This window comes from Triticum aestivum, chromosome 1D (genome assembly GCF_018294505.1).
Source record: "Triticum aestivum cultivar Chinese Spring chromosome 1D, IWGSC CS RefSeq v2.1, whole genome shotgun sequence".
NCBI classification, from domain to species: Eukaryota; Viridiplantae; Streptophyta; class Magnoliopsida; order Poales; family Poaceae; genus Triticum; species Triticum aestivum.
This window is the reverse complement of record NC_057796.1, coordinates 282,181,124-282,201,295: the sequence shown is the minus strand read 5'-3', so window position 1 is coordinate 282,201,295 and position 20,172 is coordinate 282,181,124. Positions and strand designations below refer to the sequence as shown.

General features: G+C 46.9%; 1 protein-coding gene across 1 annotated transcript; it reads left to right on the top strand.

Annotated features, from left to right (window-relative positions):
• Positions 1 to 15,507: 15,507 nt before the first annotated feature.
• On the top strand, positions 15,508 to 17,942 carry LOC123181477 (uncharacterized). The gene is made up of 4 exons (XM_044593743.1): positions 15,508 to 15,957; positions 16,044 to 16,182; positions 17,313 to 17,398; positions 17,592 to 17,942. Exons 1-4 carry the CDS (start codon positions 15,697 to 15,699, stop codon positions 17,712 to 17,714), a joined length of 609 nt encoding a protein of 202 aa, XP_044449678.1. The 5' UTR covers positions 15,508 to 15,696; the 3' UTR covers positions 17,715 to 17,942.
• Positions 17,943 to 20,172: the final 2,230 nt, after the last annotated feature.

Genomic DNA, 20,172 nt, shown 5'->3' with positions numbered 1-20,172 from the left:
AGAAAACTCCGCATATGGCAAATTGTCGTCCCAACTGGATCCGTAATCTAGGGCACATGCTCTCAACATGTCCTCCAAAATCTGGTTGACTCTCTCGGTCTGTCCATCTGTCTGTGGGTGGAAAGCTGTACTAAATTCCAGCCTGGTTCCCAATGTTTCATGTAACTGCTTCCAAAACTTCGAGGTAAATTGGGTTCCTCTGTCTGATACAATGGTCCTCGGAACTCCATGCAAGCATACGATCCTGGTCATGTATATCTTTGCCAACTTAGCACTGGTGTAAGTGGTCTTTACTGGAATGAAATGAGCCACTTTCGTCAAACGGTCGACTACAACCCATATCGAGTCATAGCCTGAACGAGTCCTGGGTAATCCTGTGATAAAATCCATGCCTATTTTATCCCACTTCCATTCGGGTATCGGCAATGGTTGTACCAATCCTGCTGGCTTCTGATGCTCTGCCTTCACTCTCTGACATACATCACAAACTGCTACATATTCCGCAATATCCTTCTTCATTCTGGTCCACCAGAAAATATTCTTCAAATCCAAATACATCTTGGTATTCCCTGGGTGAATCGAGTATGGTGAATCATGGGCTTCCTGCAAAATCAACTTCCTGATCTCCGGATCATTTGGCACATATACACGGTCCTCAAACCATAAGGTATCGTGCTCATCCTCACGAAATCCCTTGGCTTTTCCTTTGCTCATCTTCTCCTTTATCTCTTCAATCTCCTTGTCTGTCTTCTGAGCTTCTCTGATCCTTTCCATCAAGGTAGACTGAATCTCCAATGTCGCTAAATAGCCTCTTGGGACTATCTCCAAACATAGCTCGCGAAGGTCCTCGGCTAACTCCTGAGGTAACTCTCCTGTCATGAGAGTGTTGACATGACTCTTGCGGCTCAACGCGTCTGCTACTACGTTAGCCTTTCCAGGGTGATAATGCAATCTCATATCATAATCTTTAATGAGCTCCAACCATCTCCGTTGTCTGAGATTTAACTCCTTCTGCGTGAAAATGTACTTCAAACTCTTGTGATCCGTGTACACCTCACAATGGTTTCCGATGAGAAAATGTCTCCATGTCTTCAATGCATGCACCACGGCTGCTAATTCCAAATCGTGCGTAGCATAATTCTTCTCATGGGGTTTAAGTTGTCGTGAAGCATAAGAAACAACTCTTCCTTCCTGCGTAAGCACTGCTCCAAGTCCTCGACGAGAAGCGTCGCAATAAACTTCATAATCCTTGCGTTGATCTGGCAGAATCAACACTGGTGATGTAACCAATCGTTCCTTCAACTCTTGGAAACTAGCTTCACATTCCTCGGTCCAATTGAATTTGGTGTCCTTCTTCAATAGCTCAGTCATGGGCTTAGCAATCCTTGAGAAATTCTCGATGAATCTCCGGTAGTATCCTGCAAGTCCAAGAAAACTCCGGATTTCTCCAACTGTCGTGGGTGATTCCCAACTGGTCACTGTGTCAACCTTGGCAGGGTCTACTGCTATTCCTTCTCCAGAAATAACATGTCCAAGGAATCCAACTTCCTTCAGCCAAAATTCACACTTGCTGAACTTGGCATATAATTGATGTTCTCTGAGCTTCTCAAGTACCAATCGTAAATGCTCCTCATGCTCTTCCTCATCCTTGGAAAAGATTAGAATATCGTCAATGAACACTACGATAAACTTATCCAAAAACTCCATAAACACTTTGTTCATCAGGTTCATGAAATAGGCAGGTGCGTTAGTCAGACCAAATGACATAACGGTATACTCATACAATCCATATCTGGTGGTAAAAGCCGTCTTGGGTATATCCTGCTCTCGAATCTTTAACTGATGGTATCCTGATCGTAGATCGATCTTGGAAAATACTTTAGCTCCTTGTAGGCGGTCAAACAAATCATTGATCATCGGCAGTGGGTACTTGTTTTTGATGGTCACTTCATTCAATCCTCGGTAATCAACAACCATCCTCAGCGATCCATCTTTCTTCTCCACTAGAAGTACTGGTGATCCCCAAGGTGACGAACTTGGGCGAATATAGCCTTTATCCAGTAACTCCTTGATCTGCTTCTTAATTTCCTCCAAATCCTTTGCGGGCATCCTGTACGGTCTCTTAGATATTGGCCCTGTGCCTGGCAAAAGTTCAATCAAGAATTCAATGTCTCTATCTGGTGGCATGCCTGGCAACTCTTCTGGAAATACATCCGGATAATCCTTCACCACTGGTACTTCCTCCTGTACAACTCCTGTTAAGGAATTTACTTGAGTCCTCTTCGGCATATGCCGGGATACATACTTGATCCTTTTTCCTTCTGGGGTGGTAAGCAAAATCGTCTTGCTGGCACAATCGATGTTTCCTCCATACAACGATAGCCAATCCATTCCCAAAATCACATCCAAACCTTGCGATTCCAAAACAATGAGGTCTGAGGGGAAAACATGCCTACCAATGGCCAATGGTATCTGAAAACATCCTTGGGTGGCCATATACTCTGCTCCTGGCGAGGTTACTAACATAGGGTTTCTGAGAACTTTGGTGGACATCTTAAACTTATTCACGAATCCCCTTGATATGTATGAATGCGATGCACCAGTATCGAAAAGAACGGTTGCAGTAAATGTCTTAACCAAAAACTTACCTATTACTACATCAGGCTGAGCTTCAACCTCCTCCACGCTCACGTGGTTCACGTGTCCTTTGTTGAACGGGTTCGGCTTCTTCCCAGAGCTTCCATTGCCATTTCCATTTTGGGCTTCAGGACATTCATTGGCATAATGTCCATTCTTCTGGCACTTAAAGCAAGTGACTTGGCTCAGGTCCCTCTTGGCTGGGGTAGATGGGTTGGTGCGGTTCTGTCCGTTGCTTCCTCCATTCCCATTACCATTCTTGGAGCCATTATGGTTGTGCGAACTACCTCCTCCATGGTATGCTGAAACTGTCCTCCCGGCTTTGGGGTAAATCGAGGCTTTTGCTGAGCTCCTGAGTTATACTTCCCTTGTCCATACTTCCTCTTACGGTTTTCAATCTGCTGTTGCTTCCCTTCAATCATGAGAGCTCTATCTACCAGCTCCTGGTAGTTGTTGAAAGTTGCTACCATCAACTGCATACTCAGCTCATCATTCAGTCCTTCCAAAAACTTCTCCTGCTTGGCTGCATCTGTAGCAACGTCATCTGGTGCATAACGTGCTAACTTACTGAATTCCTCCACATACTGGCCTACGGTGCGTCCTCCTTGGCGTAGGTTGCGAAACTCACGCTTCTTCATAGCCATAGCTCCTGCTGAAACATGAGCTGTACGGAAAGCTTGCTGAAACTGATCCCATGTGACAGTGTCTATAGGGTGCGTGGCTGTATAATTCTCCCACCATGATGCTGCGGGTCCATCAAGCTGATGTGCGGCAAAATGCACTCTTTCCGCATCTGTGCATCCTGCAGTGGTCAACTCCCTTCCAACTTTGCGGAGCCAATCATCTGCAACAATCGGCTCGGTGCTACTGGAAAACACCGGCGGGTTTAGCCTCAGGAAACGGGCTAAGTGATCAACAGGTGGTGGTGGCGGTGGGTTGTTGTTGTTGTTGTTGTTGTTGCCTTGGTTCTGCACTAACACTTGCATCAGGGCATTCTGTTGCTGAATCAACTGGGTGATCTCTGGCGGGAAAACAAATCCGGTGTCGCATCTCGGAGGCATCTGATAGGTTTAGAAAAGATGAGAGTTAAGAATAGAATGAGGTCTAGAGAGAAAACACTACCCATATGCTCATGAGACAAATCAATCAATATCACTCAATCAATTCAAACAAGGCAAAACAATCGATCTAACTAGCATTACAAAGTTCTTGAGCTATACTATTAAATGGGGAAAACTACTACTGATATGGTGGTCTACTAGAAATTCTGATCCGTTGAAGACTCCATGATGTCTGCTCCAGCTTCATCAACCCAGTCGTCTTCACTTGGTTCTGAGTCGGTGTCGTCGATGATGATGTAGTTATCCGGACAAGTGCATTCGTCGACTTCTGCTTTCGGCACTGGATTTCCCACGAATACTCCAATCTTCTTCTCCAGGTCATCATTCTTCCCTACTAGTGCGTTGATTTCCTCCAAATAATCTTCGCGTGTAGCCTTGAGTTCTTCTTGGAGCTCCTTGATCTTCGTTAATGCCTTCTTCAGTTCTTCCTTGTCCGAGCACATCTGGTTCTCCTGGCGACGAATGTGTTGGTTTTGCTCCTGGATGAAAGCTGCAATTGATCCATCCTTCTTGGTTCTGATCATCTCCCATTGCGCGTCTCGGCGTCCACAAATTTGGTAAATTGTATCCTTAAGCTCCTGGTGATAGACTTCTCCAATGCGTCCCATGGCGATGTGTGCGGCCATGCTCTTCCCTAAACTCCAAGTTGGTGCTTCGAAAACCAATCTTATGGGTTCAGTAACTGGCACAAACGTCCTTCCTGGAATAAGAACTAGGATCTTCCAGCTCTCCTCTTCAGGTAATGTGGCGTTGTAGGTTCCGGTGATGCTTGGTATTCCTATGTTCAAGTACTTGGTGACTTCCTTCAAGTGTCGTCCAAACGGCGTGTCTTCATCTGGTTGCATGAACTTGCTCCTTGCATTCGCCATTCCTAAAAGAGTAGAAAAAGGAGAGGGGTCAGAAATAAGAAGAGAGAAGCTTTCTAGGGCTTAAGCTTAGTGGTCGTGTCCTACAGTCAGCGTGTGCTCTGATACCAACTTTGTAGCGACCAGACCTCAAATGGTCTGTGCTGCTGTGCACCAGTGTCATCCCTGGATCAGTAATGCTGACACGCACAGTACAAATGGAGGATTTATAACAGAGTAGCAATCACACACTTATTACATCGAATATCTCCAAAGAGATAAGTATGATAAACATGGCTTAAGGCCATCTAATAACGATAACAGCGGAAGACTTGGAAGATAAGTGAGTCCATCAACTCCAGCGGCATCACTGAGTATAAGACCACGACCTAAGGCACCTTACTCGTCGTCTGAAAAGTCTGCAACATGAAACGTTGCAGCCCGAAAACGGGTCAGCACATAGAATATGCTGGCAATGTAACACATAAAGAATAATGAACAGTAACAATGCTATACTACATGCATATATGGCTGGTGGAAAGCTCTATGGTTACAATTTTGCGAAAAGCCAATTTTATCCTACTCCAAAGGAATAAATTTTATTTAACTATCATGGTGGTTGTGAAACATTGAGATGGTTGACAGCATCTCAATCCCAATTAAATGTCATCAATAACCCAACAAAATTAATTAGAAGTAACATAGTGATGAGATTCACATGATAATCCAAGTACTAGATACTCAAGTTGTCCATAACCGGGGACACGGCTAATCATGATCAGTTTGTACACTCTGCAGAGGTTTGTGCACTTTTCCCCACAAGACTCGATCGCCTCCGCTTGATTCTCGCACTACATGATGTTTGAGAAACGGATGACCGAGACACAGTCTTTCAGAAGTGTTTGCACCTTACGTATGGGTAGACAGTTACACCTACTTTCCCCTACATCTGCTAGTCTACCACTGTAAGAGTTCACACGACTTAGTCAACTATGCTAGAGCCCATAATAGCTTGCGGCTGCACACGGAAGTTTCTAGCATGAATAATCTCATGATCCCTTTGAACCTGGGTGGCGGTCCAAAAGAAAACAGGCAATCCTGGAATATCCAGGTACCTCAATCCACCCAGATGTGAGTTTTAGTTGCCACCTTAGGTAAACCATTAATTAACAATCTCACATCTGTCATGGAAATCTCTCAAACCCAATCCACGTCTACGAGCATAGCATGGCAATATAATAGCAACGTAGAAGTAACTCCCAAGGGTTTGAATAGAAAACAGGTAATAGGTACTACCTCAACTACTTCCCAATACCCACAATTTAATTAGATCCTAATCATGCAAGTGTTTGAGGAAAATAGATCTAATGCAATAAAAACTGGGTATGGAAGGTATATGATCAAAGTGTTACTTGCCTTGCTGATGATCCGCGAAACCTAGCGATTCGAAGTAACAAGCGGCACACTCCGGGTACTCTATCGCAAACAAACAAGCATACAATCAGTACTCATCTAATGCACAGGTAAAACTCGAATGAAAGATCCAACCAGAAAGTTCAACTTAAGAACTCCGGTTTGCAAAAGAATCAACTCGAAAGAAGCAACGAAAATCAAACGGCGAAAGAAAGAAACTTCGTTTGCTAATCTGGATCTAGGTCAAATTTTACTGTAGCAAAAACTTGTTTGAGTAGGTTAAACGGAAAGAGAATTTCGAGACGAAACTCTAGGCGCTTGAATCGCCTGATTCCGATAAACGAGTGAGAAGTTAAACAGAATCGAAGATTCGATCAGAAATCGAATATGAGATAATCGCAGAAAAATCCGACGAAAAGAAAAACGGAAGAACGGTTAAAGAACGGACGTTCGTTAACAGAGAAAAACCGACGAACGCGTTCGTTAAAACGAACGGTTCGGTAAACGCTCGCAAAATAATAAAACCGAAAAAAATGATCTAGGGTTTTTTTTAAAACGAAGGGTTTTTTTTTAAAGAAAACCGGCAACGACGAAACGGGGGCAGCGGCAGTACCTTGTCGGGGTGGCTCCGGCGAGGGCTCCGGCGTGCGGGGGGGTGCGGGGTGCGGGCGAGGCGAGGGGCGGCGGCTCCCGGCGGCGGCGGCGGCTTCCGGCGGCGGCGGCGGGCGGCAATTGCGGCGGTGGCGGCGATGAGTGCGGCGGCGGCGGCGATGAGAGGAAAAGAGAGAGGGGGGTATATATAGGAGGGGGGGCTAGAGGGGTGGCTTGGGGGAGGGGGCGGCCGGCGGGTGCCGTGCGGGTGCCGGACTCGGCGGCGGCGGCGTGGTCCGCTCGGTCTCCAGGGAGGAGACGGGCGCGGGGGTGGGCCGGCGCTCGGCTGGGCTGCGGCCCAGCGGGCGTCGCGCGTTTTTTTTAAATAAGTTCCGCGGAAAATAATTCGTAGAAAAATAAATAAAAATCAGAAAAATATAAAATAAATTTTCCCCGTCTAGTTAGAAAATCTAGAATAGGGTGAACATTTTTTTAAATCAAAATAAATATTTGCAAAACATGCAATATTTTTTAATGCAATAAAAATTGCAAATAAAATCCAAATAATTCCAATAAATGATTTTAACATTTTTCCTCCAGTATTTCAATTGTTTTGGAGAAGTCATATTTTCTCCTCTCGTTATTTTTAAAAATGAAATATTTTTCCGGAGAGAAAATAATTAAAACCAAAATCCTCGTTTTATAATTTGATGAAAATCAAATATGAAAATTCGAGAAAATCCCCAACTCTCTCCGAGGGTCCTTGAGTTGCTTAGGATTTATCGAGGATTTTTCAAAATGCAATAAAATATGATATGCAATGATGATCTATGTATAACATACCAAATTGAAAATTTGGGATGTTACAGTTTTAGGGTATACTGTGGTCCAATGGAGTGATGTGAAAAACCAGTCAATTTGCTTGAGGAGGGAGTCAGTTTGCATGTTACTCCAAGTGTAAGCACGGCCCTGCACTAGAAGTTCAATGAGCTGCTGTTTATGAATGATGTCGTTAAAGGTAAGCATGTCCTGCATGTTTCCACCAGGCTTGTTACGGTTATCGGGTGCATGCATATAGTTAAAATCGCCGAGGAATAACCAGTCTTGCCCATTAGGAATGCACACATCATAGAGCCAATTAGTAAAGTTGTCGCGGTCTTCTCCAGCGCAAGGGCCATAAATATTCGCTAGTGTCCAGGATTGAGATGATTGTGTGCTGACAAAAGTGGTAACTAGCGCATGCGTGTCATTTGAAACTACGGTGCCTGAGAAAATAGAGCTTTTCCAAATGGTGAGAATCCCACCCGAAGCACCACGAGAGGGAACAAAAGCAAACTGATCGAACTGACGAGGACAGCAAGTTTTAACAAAAACAGAGGTAACATCAGACAACTTAGTCTCCTGAAGACAAACTACCATGCAGCCACTTGAGATAATCGCATTATTAAGAGCTAAGCGTTTCTTCTCAGAATTTAAACCTCTGATATTCCACGAAAGAACATTCCAGCAACGCAAAGATGGCATGGCGCAGAGGTGAAATTACTCCAGAGGGGCAGTGAGACCCTCCTCTTGATCCGGCACGGAAGGAGTACCTGGTGGCGTTGGTGCAGTAGCAGTCGGAGTGGTAAGAAGTGCTTCAGTAGTAAGCTCTGCTTCTGGGATGGCGCACCTATTGATGCCGATGTCTTGTAGGGTTGAGACAGGGGTTGGAGGAGGAATGTCGTCAGCCGCACTGGTGGCAGAACTAGAGGACCCAATCAAAGGAACCAACCTAGGCTTGACCTTCGAGGTGTGCACACGAATGTCAGTTAGCGCTGGGACCTTGAAACCATTATACTTGTTCGAGCGCGAACTACGCCGAACATCCATCATGGAGAGAGGAGCAACAGGTCTTGAGCATCTGGGGCGCGCACGTGGCTGAGCTGGTGGAACAATCGAAATGCCCTGGTCATGATCAAGCGCAGCAGGCGGCCTAAAGATACTGGCATCAGAAACTGGCTGTAGTGAGGGGTTGACACTCTCAGCAGACTGCAAGGTGAGACTATCACTTTCAGAAACTGGCAGGGTTGAAAGGCTGTCCGCAACAGCAGGTCCCAGAAGGAGGGTATTCTCTTCAACAGATGTCACCCCAAAACCGCCATTAGTCTCCTAAGCAGAGGGGATCTCTTCAATGTGCACAGTTGAAGGTGCAGGCAGAGCAACCGATGGCTGTTGCATGAAACTGATGCCCGAAGAGCCAGCAGTGACAAGGACAGTAAGTTCAGACCGAGGTGAATGCACGCCATAACCGGAACTCCAGGGACCAAATATGGCAATCATCGGACGTATAGCATGAAAAATGAAGGTGTTCAGATTTTGGCGCGGGATTGGGTCATTCAGCAGAACAGCAAGAAGCTCATCTCCTTGAGCAGACAGGCCAAAAGGAAATCCCTTGGTGATGAAAAGACACAGAAATGGACAGGGCTGCCGAGGGCAGAGATGGAGCTGTCACCACGGCCATTGTGTGTTGCACGACACCCAGATCAGAGGACGCGGAGCTTGAGCTATCAGTCATGGCGATGGAGTCATTCAAAGCTTGATATGCATTGTCAGTCAGATTGTTTTCAGGAACTATGCCATCTTGGAAGGTTAGGCCCTAAGCATTAAGCCATGCTTGGTAATTGACAAGGTGTGGGGGCATGGGGGGTGGCGGAGGAGCAGGCCATGCACCCCAACCAACATTGACATTGTCGTGGGCACCCGGAGCATGGTCCTGGCCACCGCCATTGCCGGGAGGAGGAGCTCCATTCTGCACAAGCCAGTTGTGCACTTGCTGCTGATACAATTGTTCTGCAGTCAGGTCAGGGCCAAACAGAGGGTGAGGGTCGCCATCAGGAGGTGGCATCTCCTCATCAGCCGGAGGAACTTCAGGTAGCAGACCATGGCCATCATTGCTTCTAAGGATCGTAATCTGTACGGTCCAACAGTCCCTGGCACCCCCGAGTTGCCACACAACAAAACTCTTCGGGATTAAACGCATGCGGAGCACTCTGACTTTGAGCAACATAAATCTGCGATCTTGCCTTGGATTGTACCACGAGACGAGGGAGCCATAACCACCCAAAGCTTTAGTGATGTAATAATTTGTCTGATAGTCGTAAGGAAATCCAAAAAACATCAACCAAACTTCAGGGCCAAACGAGGTGGTACGACGGTTAAGAGCTTCATTGTGGGGAACGAAAGTGACTAGCAGGTCTTCATCTTCAAGCGCAAAAGGGGTGGCCAACGCAGTATCTCTCATGAACGAGTCGGTAAAGCCAAAAACTCCAATCCCAAACGGATGATCACTGACCTCAGTAGTGAAGAGCTGTGCTTGATGGAGGAGGGCCATGACCTGGTTGTCGATCAGAGCCCGACGATGCAGAGGGACACTGTGGCTCGTCTCCGCGATAGCCAGGAATTCGTGACTGAGAGGGGCAATGGGGCCAACCACCATGCCGCTGCGCACTAGTCGGTCCGCTGGACCAGGCTCGACGGCAAACCCTAGCGGGAGGAAGGGGACTGGGTTAAGGGGGTAGTTCGCCATTGAAGTGGAGCTCTGAGGCAAGGGGGCGAGAGCAGGTTCTGGCGATGGGACAGAACAGAGCTGGGGCTTTTGGGTTTTCGAGGAGGAAGACGAAGCGTGAATGGGGGCGGTGGGGGGTGAATTGCCTTAGGTACCCATTTCAATTTCGTGTAGAAGCGACGTCTCCAGCAGGATGCATCCACGTGTCCATAGGAACCGCAAGTTGCACATCAGACGGTGGTGCGGTGTTGAAGATTGACCGGGGCAGCTGCCTTGTTGGGAAGCACAAAATTTGGGAGATTGATACGCTCTGTGCTAATTGATTCAGCTGCAGATAAAGATGCAGGCGTGGCGCGTTTGGTGCAATCCAATACCTTATGGTCTGGGCCGGAGCAGTTAATACAAATTAGACGAGCTTGGCAGTTAATCCTGCGATGTCCCCATTGAAGGCATCTACTGCAAAGAGCCACCCAATTAGTGGCTAGATTATTGATTTCAATTAATGGGTAATCAGCCTGAGCCAAATCCGCTTTATGCTTAGCCGAGAGGAAAGGTGGCCAAGAATCATGTGGCGGTGCATATTTGAGCGCCGAATTGAGGAAGCGGAGCGGCAATGGAGGATATGGCAAATTAATAGGGCAATTAAAACTCCCTAAAGGCAGACATTGACGAGAATGATTGTCCTCTGACTCCTCCTGAGCAATAAAGTAATTCATTAATGAAATACGATCAATACGCTTAGCGTTGATCAAGCCTGGCTGTGATTCTGGCTCCAGCGATCCAAATTGAATTTGAATTTTTTGCTTCTGAACATCGGAATGAACGAAAGCAGACGATGAAGCTTCATGTGCATTTTTGTTGGAAAAATTCCAAGCATCCAATTTAACCAAACCAAATTTGGCAAGCTCAGCGGCAGAGGAATGATCCAAAGGTTGGCCCTTACTTGAGAGGTTCAACAGAGCTTTAATCGCCATAGGTTGGCGATCTAAGATTTCCCCAAGTTGCTTATCTGCATGCCAGTGAGAATCAACGTGAAGAGCTTTGGTAAAACGACCATTAAACAGGTGGAAATGGCAAACAAAGTCTGGCCAAACACGATCCTTGAGCCCATAGATGAAGTGTCCCACCTTGTTATTGGCCACAGAAAAGCGAAAAGATCATGTGGAAATGGGAACCACTCTAAAGCCAGAACAAATGCCTCCAATGCAACATTGCAGTGCAACTCCAACAGAATCCACTGTGAGAGGGAAAGAGGCCGAAGAGAATGACACAACCAAAAAGAACTCTTTGGCGTCTCGAGAGGGAGAAAAATGAACTGTTGAACCAAACTTTCTTCTCACCTGATCGGCCAAAGCAAGGCCAGGAGTAAAATCCCAATGTAATAATCCTTCCATGTTGAGGATGACTAGAGAAATCCATTGTTGGTGGTGGAGAGCAGGTGGGAGGGGAGAGGTGGGAGAGGAGAGGAGAGAGCCATCTCACCCCTTCTTTGTCACTTGTTAGACATGAGTTGTCATTTGATTAACGGGATCACATCATTAGAGAATGATGTGATTGACTTGACCCATTCCGTTAGCTTAGCACTTGATCGTTTAGTATATTGCTATTGCTTTCTTCATGACTTATACATGTTCCTATGACTATGAGATTATGCAACTCCCGGATACCGGAGGAACACTTTGTGTGCTACCAAACGTCACAACGTAACTGGGTGATTATAAAGGTGCTCTACAGGTGTCTCCGATGGTACTTGTTGAGTTGGCATAGATCGAGATTAGGATTTGTCACTCCGATTGTCGGAGAGGTATCTCTGGGCCCTCTCGGTAATGCACATCACTATAAGCCTTGCAAGCAATGTAACTAATGAGTTAGTTGCGGGATGATGCATTACGGAACGAGTAAAGAGACTTGCCGGTAACGAGATTGAACTAGGTATTGAGATACCGACGATCGAATCTCGGGCAAGTAACATACCGTTGACAAAGGGAACAACGTATGTTGTTATGCGGTTTGACCGATAAAGATCTTCGTAGAATGTGTAGGAACCAATATGAGCATCCAGGTTCCGCTATTGGTTATTGACCACAGATGAGTCTCGGTCATGTCTACATAGTTCTCGAACCCGTAGGGTCCGCACGCTTAAAGTTAGGTGACGATCGGTATTATGAGTTTATGTGTTTTGATGTACCGAAGGTAGTTCAGAGTCCCGGATATGATCACAGACATGATGAGGAGTCTCGAAATGGTCGAGACATAAAGATCGATATATTGGACGACTATATTTGGACATTGGAATGGTTCCGGGTGAGATCGGGAATATACCGAAGTACCGGGAGGTTACCTGAACCCCCCGGGAGGTATATGGGCCTTATTGGGCCATAGTGGGAGAGAGGAGAAGGGAGTAAAGGAGGGGGCGCGCCCCCCAATCCCAATCCGAATTGGGAGGGGAGTCGGCCCCCGTTTCTTTCCTCCTTCCTCCCCCTTCCTTCCACTCCTAGTCCAACTAGGGAAGGGGGGAATCCTACTCCCGGTGGGAGTAGGACTCCCCATGGGGCGCGCCATAGGAGGGCCGGCCCTCCCCCTCCTCCACTCCTTTATATACAGGGGAAGGGGGCACCCCATAGACACACAAGTTGATCATTGATCTCTTAGCCATGTACGGTGCCCCCCTCCACCATAATCCACCTCGCTCATATCGTTGCAGTGCTTAGGCGAAGCCCAGCGCCGGTAGCTTCATCATCACCGTCATCACGCCGTCGTGCTGACGAAGCTCTCCCTCGACACTCTACTGGATCGTGAGTTCGTGGGACGTCACCGAGCCGAACGTGTGTAGATCGCGGAGGTGCCGTACTTTCGGTGCTAGGATCGGTCGATCGTGAAGATGTACGACTACATCAACCGCGTTGTCATAACGCTTCTGCTTACGGTCTACGAGGGTACGTAGACAACACTCTCCCCTCTCGTTGCTATGCATCACCATGATCTTGCGTGTGCGTAGGAATTTTTTTGAAATTACTATGTTCCCCAACACTTCGATCCCTGGGATGGGAGAGCTCCCTCCAAGAACTCAACACCACCGAGCGATTGCCCCACGATGGGCGTCAACTGTCGTGGTTTTGTCACGACAGATGTCCTCATGAAAGGACTAAGTTGTGAGGCCATCGCTGCTAAGTGGAAGATTGAACTTGGTTGGTAGGGATCGTGAGACAAGGGTTTACCCAGGTTCAACCCCTCATGATGGAGGCAAAAGCCTACTCCTGCTTGATTGCTATTGATGATGATGATCTCGATTACAAGGGTGCGACTTGGCTAACCTAGTACTCAAGAGCTTGTAACTTGTCCTTTCTGCCTTAGGAGCTCCCCTTTATATATAGGTGGAGGCCCTGGGCTTACAAGAAAGTCCGGACCGTACTACAATCAGTGTTTTAGTATGTTTCCTACTTGCCTTGTTTCCTAAGTGAGAAACTTCCTCGGCTTCATGACAGACACTGGCGGCTTGTGCTTCTGGGCCATGAGTCGGCCCATCTGGCGACTCATCTCCTGGGTCCTGAGCTTGTGATCATCTTAACCCATTATCAAACCACAACTTTCGTCAAGTCGCCAAGGAATGACTCGGCCCTAAACGGGCAGGTCATATCATGAGGTTATATCCCCAATAGGAGGGGGTTTGAGAGAGTGAGGAGAGAGCTATTTATTTCACATGGCCGCTGGGCTCGGGGCGGCCGGAGTGCATGACTGGGAGATCATGGGCACGGGCGTGCTCAGGTTCGTGCGTGCATGGGGTTTGACAGCGGTTGTGGGAGGTTAGGGAGAGAACTGACACGTGGGGCCCACGCGTCAGTGGGTGAGTGAGTGTGTGAGAGAGAGCGGGCGCGCGCGGCCTGGTCGGCTAGCTGGCTGTGCCTTCTTTTCTTTTATGTTTTATGTTCCTGCCTTCTATTGTCATTTTTCGAATTTGAATTTGAATTTTCTTCAAAAGAGAAAGTGTTTCTAAATTACCCCGGGAATATTCCTGACTAGATGAACATTTGCCCAAGGTTTTTGACAAATTGCAATTTGCCAAATTAACTAATGGGCCCATTTGCAAAGTTGTTTTTATTTCTTTTTATGTTTTATTTATTACATCCAGAATTTTACTTATAGTTTAATTGCACAAATTACACTATTTTCAAACCCTGGTCCACTCAAAATAAATAGGGCAAATATAACCCTAGATGCATGTTTTTCTGAAAATCATTTTTAGGATGAGGCCTCCAGGGCTTCTAATTAAATTCAAATGCTAGTTTGAATTCAAATGTTGTCCTTGTTAGCCTCAAAAACCAAATATGCAAGGAAATCATGGATGCATATGCTTCTAATTTCACAACCGAAATTTAGGTTGTGACAGGAAGGGAGGAGGCAGAGCTGGTGGCCGGAGGGTGGGAGGTAGAGATGGAGGCGCAAGGGGCGGGAGGAAGAGGGCAGGGAGCCGTGGCTGGGAAGAGGAGAGGGGTCGTGAGTGCGGGAGGATGCAGGTAGCTAGGTCTCCGCAACTGGGGCCGCTTCCTTTTATACACCAACAAATGAAATGACGAAAATGCCCTGGCGGGGGCATCAAATTTACAATTAGTTGCATATGGAAATTTATCCAAAGGCCAAGGCAATCAAGGCGAAGATCTGATGGCTGAAAGCAAACCAGCCCGAGAAAAGACAGCCAGGATCACACAGGAAAAGTGTCCGACGAGGCAACGTGAATCTAACTACGTGATGAATAAATGAGGAGATGATTGTAAAACAAAAAACAAAACAAAACAAAAAAACCCCAAACACAAACAGACATCAGATCAAACAGTTATTTCTATTCAAGTACTTGCCACAAATTTTGTTGGTGCTCATTTACCAAACCAGCCTATACGTAGGATTGATCATGTATTGAAGAAGCCAAGTGCGGGAATTGTAAAAATCAATGTCGATGCATCATTTCCTGAGGATAACTTCACTGGAGCTTGCGGAGCTGTTGCACGAGATGACCACGGCAAATTTCTGGGGGCAACAACTTATGTCCTACCACATGTGTCTAGTGCAGGCTCGGCTGCATTATTTGCTATTCGATGTGGTCTGTACCTAGCAGTGAATCTGGGTTCTATGAAGCTTATCATCGAGTCTGATAGTTTGACGTCCCAATCATAGCAGAATGCTCCCTCATGTCAATAGATTATGCTTCTATCAGTTTGGATTATTGTAGTAGAGAGGCAAACTTGATAGCGGATGGTTTAACAAAGCACTGTTTCAGCATTAGTAAATCAGAAGAGTGGGAGACCATCGTCCCTCACACCATTATGTAAACGATCTTGCTGTTATTTGAGGAATAAAGTTATTACCTAAAAAAAAGAGTGCCCCCGTGAGCCGCGACGACCGACGTCGAAACGACCATCGTAATCGCACCGCTCCCACATCCCCACCTCGCCGGCATCCCTGAATTCTCCCGTCCGCCCATCAGATCTCACCGCCGTCGTCACCCCTGCTCATCGCCGTATGGTCTCATCCCAATTCTGAAGCAGCAGCCATGTCAGCCGGCACCGCTACGCCGGGACTCGTTGTCACCGCCACCGATCCCATCCGCTCTTTCCTCTCCTTCGCCGCCGGCTCCCCCGACCTCTCCGACGACCTCCGGGGCCTGGCCTCCGCCCTCTCTTCTGAGCGGGCCGTCCCCTACCGCTCCATCCGCGCCATCTGGTGCGCCGACTGCTCCCGCGGCCGCCCACCTCTCAGACAGCTCTTGCAAGGCGCTCAATTCGTGCTGTCCAGCCCCAAGCCCCGCGAGAAGGTGAGTTACAGCCACGGCGACACCGGTGGCCTGAGTTGGTGAGGTTTAGCCCGATATAAGTTTTTGATTTGGCTGTGCCCGTGCAGAGCGATGAGCTCAAGGCGAGGCTGGAGAAGCTTCGGGAGATGCAGGAGAGGAAGGAGTACGCCGAGCTCGTCAAGGATGTCGCGCCTAAGGAGGACAACACCGAGCCCTTCTCCTCTTACAAGGATCAGCTAGGATTCGGTAGGAATCGTCATATTCATGCTTTCTCCTAAACTGGATGTGCATTGTTGGTTTGGAAACAAAACTGAGCCCTAATATAAGCCTGATTGCTAATACAGTAATATGATGCACACTTTTAAGAATTGATACAACGCAAATAGGTTTCCATGTGGGAATAAAACTTAGATGAATCACTAGTGTTAGCTTCAAGCATCAGAAAATCAGAACTAGCAATGACAGGGGTTGAGACCCCAGAACAGATTCCAAACAACAGCAAGCCTATCTTCAAAGATAGCTCACAGAGTCATTGGCTTAACAGAGCGCAAAGTACAGAGTTTTACTGAACTTCTCAAAAACAAAGGAGAAATCACAATCTTCAGATTTCTTCACCCAGTGTTCACCCTCCATCCCATTTGAGCCGCGGGATCACTGTTCTTTGTCCTCGCATGGCACATGACACTTCATTCACCACCTGCTTGAATAGCCTGGCTCCCAACTTAAGTTCCACTTGCGTTCCTTGCACTGCAAAACCATGCCGATAGCCAATGCCCAATTAGTGCAATACTAATCACATGCATCACGACATGTTTTCTAGATAGATCATAGGATTACCGCAGTTCCAACCATAACCAGCCCTTTCTCATTTTTTGCTAATTGAACGAGCCAATTATCAAACAAATGAACAATGTATCGTGGCTTAGTACGACAGTCCTTATCAACGCCAGTAAGCATACAATTTGTTTCAGTAAATTGTAGGTGCTAGCTGCTACACAAATTATGAACTGATAGCTTATTATTCGACACTTCAATTGCCCATGGCTTGCATACATACATGTATGCAGTCTCTAATTTTAGGATTACACTTGTGAGATCGCTTTGTTTACTACATAGTACCTTTTACTCGATCTTTCCAAGCACAATGAAATATTGAAATTGCATCTGTTCTATTCCCTGTTGGTAGGACCAGGATGTTACCCCTTTATATACATGAAATTTGATCCAAGTTGGGATTTCAAGTGAGCAATGCCCGATTATGTTTTAGTAGTTAAAGTATCTTATTCTCTTGGCGCACTATAATGTTTACTCCTGAGCTTAGACTGCAAGGGTTTAATGTTATGTTTCATTTGTTGATCTGATGTTCCCAATTTCAGGTCTGCATGTTGTGGTCATAATGTTCACAGGTTATTTGGTGGGATCTGCTACTTTCAAAGCTCTGTTTGGCAACAGTCCTGTAATGGTAAGTCCAGAAGAATGATACCTAGTTGCTTGTTCTTTCATTATGGAACTCCAGAGGGTAATTTTTGTGTTAGCGTTGTGGTCTTACTCATACTGCATCTGTCCCATCGTGCAAGGCACTATAGCGCAGAAGGCGGCATTTCGTAGTAAAACATGAAAATATAACACGTGTGGGCCTTGGCATTATATTTCAGAATGCTGCTGGAGGCATCTTAGGAGTGGTGGGTGGCATGCTGATGGAAACAGTTCTTTTCATCATCAGATCATCCAGTAAAGAGTTGTCGTCTTCGGTTCCAAGATCCAAGAAGCTTCAGTAGACGCTGATCCGCTTTGATTTTTCATGTGTACTTTACCTTGCGAAACGGTAGTATGTGAAGTTCTGGATCGTTCAGATGTACTCCCTCCGTCCCAAAATTCTTGTATTAGATTTGTCTAGATACTGATGTATTTAACACTAAAACGTAACTAAGGTATGTCTAGTATGTAAGGAAATATAGTTGATTATCAAAGGTATTGAATGGGAGATTATGTTTGCAGGGCTTGCATTTACCTGGATACTAAGATACAAAGGTTTCTTGGTGAGCACCTTATTCGAAAGTGCTATTGTGAGCTCGAGCTCACATGCTCCTGGATGAACAGTAAAATCTGAAAAAATAGTAAAAGATTCAAAAAATTCTGATTCTTTTGTCAAGAAACATTGATGATTTTTCTACACGCATGCAAATTTTCGTGATGGAATCACGTTTGTGGATGTCTCAGCAAAAAGAAAAACGGTGGTCCAAAATGCTTCCAAAAACACTCTTTCTGGAGTATCGATTTTGTTATTTTTGCCAGCACCTCCACAAATGTGATTTCATCATGAAAATTTGCAGGCGTGTAGAAAAAACATCAATGTTCTTGACAAAAAAATTTAGATTTTTTTGAATATTTTTACAAGTTTTTTGAATTTTACTGTTCATCTAAGAGCATGTCAGCTCGAGCTCATATACTCTATGTCCCACCTTATTGGGCTATATATATTGTCCACTGATTCCAAATCAGAACGCGCATTTCTGATTCGTGAATTTTTAATGATCGCCGTGTCCTACATGCTGGATCCATGTGCGAATGAGAGTCGCAAAGGAGAGATAAAGCGGGCAAAATAGAGAACTTTGTGAGGTCACTTTGCTTCACAAGAAGCAGATGCAAGGCTCTCGGAGTTGTACTTCTCAAAATCCCGCTATGTTTATTATAGGACGACGATAACTGTCACACGTGTGGTATATTCAACATGCACCCACACACCGTGTGTGGTGTGAGCAAGAGGCAGCCCACACGGGCTGTGTGTGGGCGGACATTAGAATTGCCCACACGTGTGGGCGCGGCTACTTCGTGCCACACACCCAACAAGTACTACACATCTCCACCCTGTGCGTGTGGCACGAAGCAAAAATGCTCATACGTCCTGGCGCAGCTACGTTAGGTACCCCGCGGGATGACTATTTAGTTGCCATCCTGGTTGGCAGATGTAATTATCCGGGATGGCAAGTGTAGTTGTAAAAGCATGGCAACTCTATCTGTTTTGGTTAACTATAGTTGCCATGTCTAATTTATGGTAGTTGCCGTGTGTGATTAACTACTTGCCACATATGGTCAAAACAGTAGTTGCCATGTGTGTTTACCTAGTTGCCACGTGTGGTCCAACCATAGTCGTCATGTATTGTTAATCACAGTTGCCATGTGTGTTTATCTGGTTGCCACGTACGCGCAACTGCAGTTGCCGTGTAGCAAAGAACCACAGTTGCCATGTGTGTGTACCGAGTTGCCGCATAACTGCAGTTGCCGTGTAGCAAAGAATCACAGTTGCCATGTGTGTGTACCGAGTTGCCACATTCGCGTAACTGCAGTTGTCATCCACAAGGTAGGAGTGTCGTGTGGGCGAAAAGCAGTTCGCCCACACGCGCATGACCTAGGTGGTGGCTGTGTGGGCGAAAAGCAGTTCGCCCACACAGCGCAGCTGGCAAACAGCGTGGTGCGGGCGTGTGGGCAAACTCTCCAACGCCCACACACCAGCCCCGTCCTACGTGGCACACAAAATCAACCTTTTCGTGCCAAGATTCGTGCAAAAGGCACTGGACAACGATCAAGGCGTGTGGGCGAGTTGGATAACGCCCACACGTGTGGGCGTTAGTGTTTCTGTTTATATATGTGTGACGTTCTCAAAATGAAGCTTTCTTTCGAAAAACCAAAGACAAGCCCTATCTACATGAACTACTACTCGTGATCTCCCGAGCTCCCGACCTCCCGACCTCTCTCCCCCGAGGCGGCGGCGCCGCGCCGCCCCCGGGGAGTCCCCATCCACACCACCCTCAGCCCTCCCCCTCCATCGCCTCCCACTACCGCTGCAATCGCCGAGGACGCCGCGGGGCGAAGCCCCTGTGGTGAGGCGGCGGCGGCGGTGCAGTCCTCGGCCGGCGGTAACGCGTGGAGGCAGCGGCGTCCATCTCCCTCCTCCTCCAACGGCAGTGCGCAACGGGTTGGTGGTGGACAGGAGATCTCCGGCGGCCGTTTGACGGATGAGATTTTGGCTGCGATGAGATCTGATCTGGGCCCGAGGGGTTTAGCTCGAGATCCACTGCGGTTGCGCCTCGTCTCGACAACGGCAAGAGGAGGTCCCCCTGGGTAATCTTCGCGGCACTAGGACGTCCGGGTCTCTTGGCCCGGGCATGGTGGTGGCGGCTACCTTCTCCACCGAAGGCGGTTGGCCAGGCTGGTAGTGACGGATCTTGGATCCCA

Excerpts from the sequence above, each read along its gene's own strand:
- LOC123181477 (XM_044593743.1), top strand. The coding sequence starts at position 15,697 with ATGTCAGCCGGCACCGCTACGCCGGGACTCGTTGTCACCGCCACCGAT. Across the intron at positions 15,958-16,043 it reads GCCCCAAGCCCCGCGAGAAG|AGCGATGAGCTCAAGGCGAG; the intron begins GTGAGTTACAGC and ends GTGCCCGTGCAG. Across the intron at positions 16,183-17,312 it reads CAAGGATCAGCTAGGATTCG|GTCTGCATGTTGTGGTCATA; the intron begins GTAGGAATCGTC and ends TCCCAATTTCAG.